General features: G+C 35.0%; 1 protein-coding gene across 1 annotated transcript in view; it reads right to left on the bottom strand.

Moving 5' to 3' along the window:
• kiss1rb (KISS1 receptor b) overlaps window positions 1–2276 on the bottom strand; it is a 7052-nt gene extending 4776 nt beyond the window's left edge. The window contains exons 1-3 of the mRNA XM_014011709.1: window positions 2269–2276; window positions 1929–2144; window positions 1622–1746 (exon numbers count right to left, since the gene is read on the bottom strand). Coding sequence (XP_013867163.1) covers window positions 1622–1746; window positions 1929–2142 — 339 coding nt within the window. The 5' untranslated portion in view covers window positions 2143–2144; window positions 2269–2276. The remainder of the gene's footprint in view (window positions 1–1621; window positions 1747–1928; window positions 2145–2268) is intronic.
• Window positions 2277–3216: the final 940 nt, after the last annotated feature.

Below are 3216 nucleotides of genomic sequence, written 5' to 3'. Positions count from 1 at the left end.
CTGGGGGGCAGTGAGACCCAACTTTTTAAAAACATTTTCTGAAAGTGGACCCTAAGACTATAAGAAAGAGCTGAAAATATCAGTGCTGGTATAAAGTACCTCAAAGTGATACTTGAGTAAAAGTACAAGTATCTTATCATAAAAAAAAGTGATTCAACGCAGCCTGCTGGTTTCTTCTTTAGATTATTCTTTTTATGTACAGTGCCCTGAGACAACGTATGTTGTGACTTGGCGCTATATAAATAAACTTGAACTTGAAGAAGAAAGGAAGATGTTTCTTCTCTCACACCAACTATGGCAAATAATCAGACCAATTAGTCAGTTTGGTGCCCTAGGCAAGATTTCAGGTGGTGCAATTTTCTCACTGCCAATTTTCATGCATTTACATACCAAATTAAATAGTTTTGTCTTTGATGTTTTTTACCTTTAGAAACCAGGTTGTCCAATTAAATTGGTGAACAATATAATTMATTTGAAACAGAAYACCAGATGTCGACCTCATACCTGCCAACATCTGCTGACAGTAATGAGGAACACTTGTTCATGTTAACCAGCAGCTGTGGAGTGAAGCAGTTCTAGAGGGGTCCAGGGGTCTACTCCCCCAGAAAAYTATGTTAAAGATCTACTCAAAACTGCATTTTCCAGCYATTTGATGAGTATTTGACAAATTCTTGGGATTAATAAAACAACATAAAATCAGTATTTTATGAAGGTGGAACACTGAAAACCAGACTTTAACCTGAACTTTATCTAAGATCAGAATTGAAACTTCCATTATCCTTATGTTGTTTTCTATTTACACACTGAGGACCAATAGTTAGTCTTGACTGCATCTTGTGAGTTATCACAAACATCCTTTGTACCATATAACACCTCATGTRGCAACAAGTTACCATCATGAACTTGAATAACCAGTAGATACTGTATTCTGTCAGACTAAATAAACTATACTCTGATAAAAAGTTATTAAAAACTTTTTTCATCTCCCATTTGCAAAACTAATTAACTAATTGTTATAAAATTTTGTTCCTGAAAATAATCGTAAGACCCCAAACTTTATGCTTTGTGACCCCATAGTAGGGCCCTAACCCCAATTTGGGGAAACACTAACTAAAATATTGTGTGATTAATACATCATCATGTCCCTATAATATATATGTGTGTGTATTGAGTTGTAAAAGAAAGCGAGTATTAAAATAATTAAACAGGAAATAAAAACAGGAAACAACACAAAGTGTCTCATTGCACTTTTATACTTGTAGTTTAATCAATAGTATTTGAGTAAATATATGATGTAATATCATTACATCATATATTTACTACTCTCTTCAATACTTATCTTTTGCAGATAAGAGCATATTTCCACACATCCTTTTTATTGGTTTTTATTTATTTAAAATTTTTTTAAATGATGCAATGATGTGTCATGTTTTTTTACACTAATGATATTACTGTAATAATAATCTTTATATAGTACAGTTATGGTTTTCTAGTATCCTCTTACAGCTGTACAGGTGACTGTATGTTATTATGTTTCTAATTTTCCAGGAATTTGCAGTATCATTTTTTAATATGTGTGTTTTTGGGTGCATGTGATGATTTGTTAATGTCTGTATCTCACTTGCTGAAGGTAGCTGACGAGGCGGCACATGAACTCTCCAAAGATCCAGCTGGGCAGAGGGTACAGCGTGGCAGTGAAGGGCACGCAGCAGATGAGAAACAAAATGTCAGTAGTAGCCAGGTTTACTGGAAGAAAACAACAACAGTGACTCATAAATACACACATGTAGTAAACAAGCACATCAACACAAGATACATTTAATGAAACTGACGCATATTCAAGGATCTGCATCCAAAAATGTGTATGTATTCATCATATTCAAGTCAATTTGATGCTGCTGCTGTTGATCACTTTGGTTGTAGATTACCTATATAGAAATTGGTGACAGTCCTCATCTGCTGGTGCTTGGTGACCACATGGATGACCAACGAGTTCCCAACCAGACCGACCAGCATGATGAGGCCGAAGAAAGTGGGCACCAGCCAGGCGTCGAGCAGCAGCGGAGGTCCTTTGATTTCCAGAGCTGCAGAATTATTACCCACAACCCCACAGTTTGCTCCAGGGCCGTGTGTTGATTCCATACCTCACAAACAACAAATGAGAATATTTCTGAATATGTGCATTATAATTTATTAAATCTTAAAAAAAGGCAGCAACAATTATTAGTTTATTCTTTATTTTTATGATGATTKAAGAGGCTGTCTTACCTGGGTTGTTTTTGCTTCTGTTCTGCTCCTCTCTGCTCTGTAAACCCAGGCTGGGTCGATGGTGGGCTGCTGAGATGAAAGCTCTGTTTTATACCTGCAGAATGGGTGGGGTGGTGGGCACTTTATTTTTTTTCTTCTTTTGTCTGTTGTATTTTTAAATAGTCTGTGAAAAGCTAGCCTTTTGCACTTACCGTACCTTTTAGCAATCCATTTTATACTTTTATTTTTTAGCAATCTTTTACTACTTTTAACTAGCCGTTTGATGCTTTTAGCTTTTATAAAATATTTTGCTAATTTAGCTTCTACATAGCATCTACTTTTACTTTTTGGTTATATTTCATTCATTTTAGTTAGTCTTTTGATGTTTTTAGCTTGCATTTGCCACATTAGCTTTCAGCTAGCCTTTTACAATCTTTAGCTTTTAGATAGCCTTTTCCTTCCTTTAGATCAGGGGTCTGCAACCTTTACAACCAAAAGAGCCAATTCTGCTGCTTGACATACTAATAAAATGTGTCCAGAGCCGCAAAACAAGCCCCAACTAGGATTATCAAGCGGTGGTCCGTGGGCCTTTTCAGTAACCTTTACAGCCAGTGGAGGAGACATAAAACTAAAAAATGTATTGTGAGTTTTATTATTTATCGTTATTTTTATACACATCAGAACAAATGAAAAAAACCATATTCATGTGAACAAGAAAAATACTTTATATAGTTTATGCTAAATTTCACAAAAACTATTACAACTGAACTATTCAGGCATTTTTTTCTCAATTCTTATCATTATATAAACAACAGGCTAGCATGCGCTCACATGTTTTACTTTTTGTATTAGTAGTATTGATCACATAATTGCATATAAATTGATTTATTATGAGTAAAACCAACATATTTATACATATACATATATACACTCACCGGCCACTTTATTAGGTACACCACGCCAGTAACG

Source organism: Austrofundulus limnaeus, unplaced genomic scaffold (genome assembly GCF_001266775.1).
Source record: "Austrofundulus limnaeus strain Quisiro unplaced genomic scaffold, Austrofundulus_limnaeus-1.0 Scaffold84, whole genome shotgun sequence".
In the NCBI taxonomy this organism is placed as follows: domain Eukaryota; kingdom Metazoa; phylum Chordata; class Actinopteri; order Cyprinodontiformes; family Rivulidae; genus Austrofundulus; species Austrofundulus limnaeus.
This window is presented reverse-complemented; position numbering and strand designations above follow the sequence as displayed.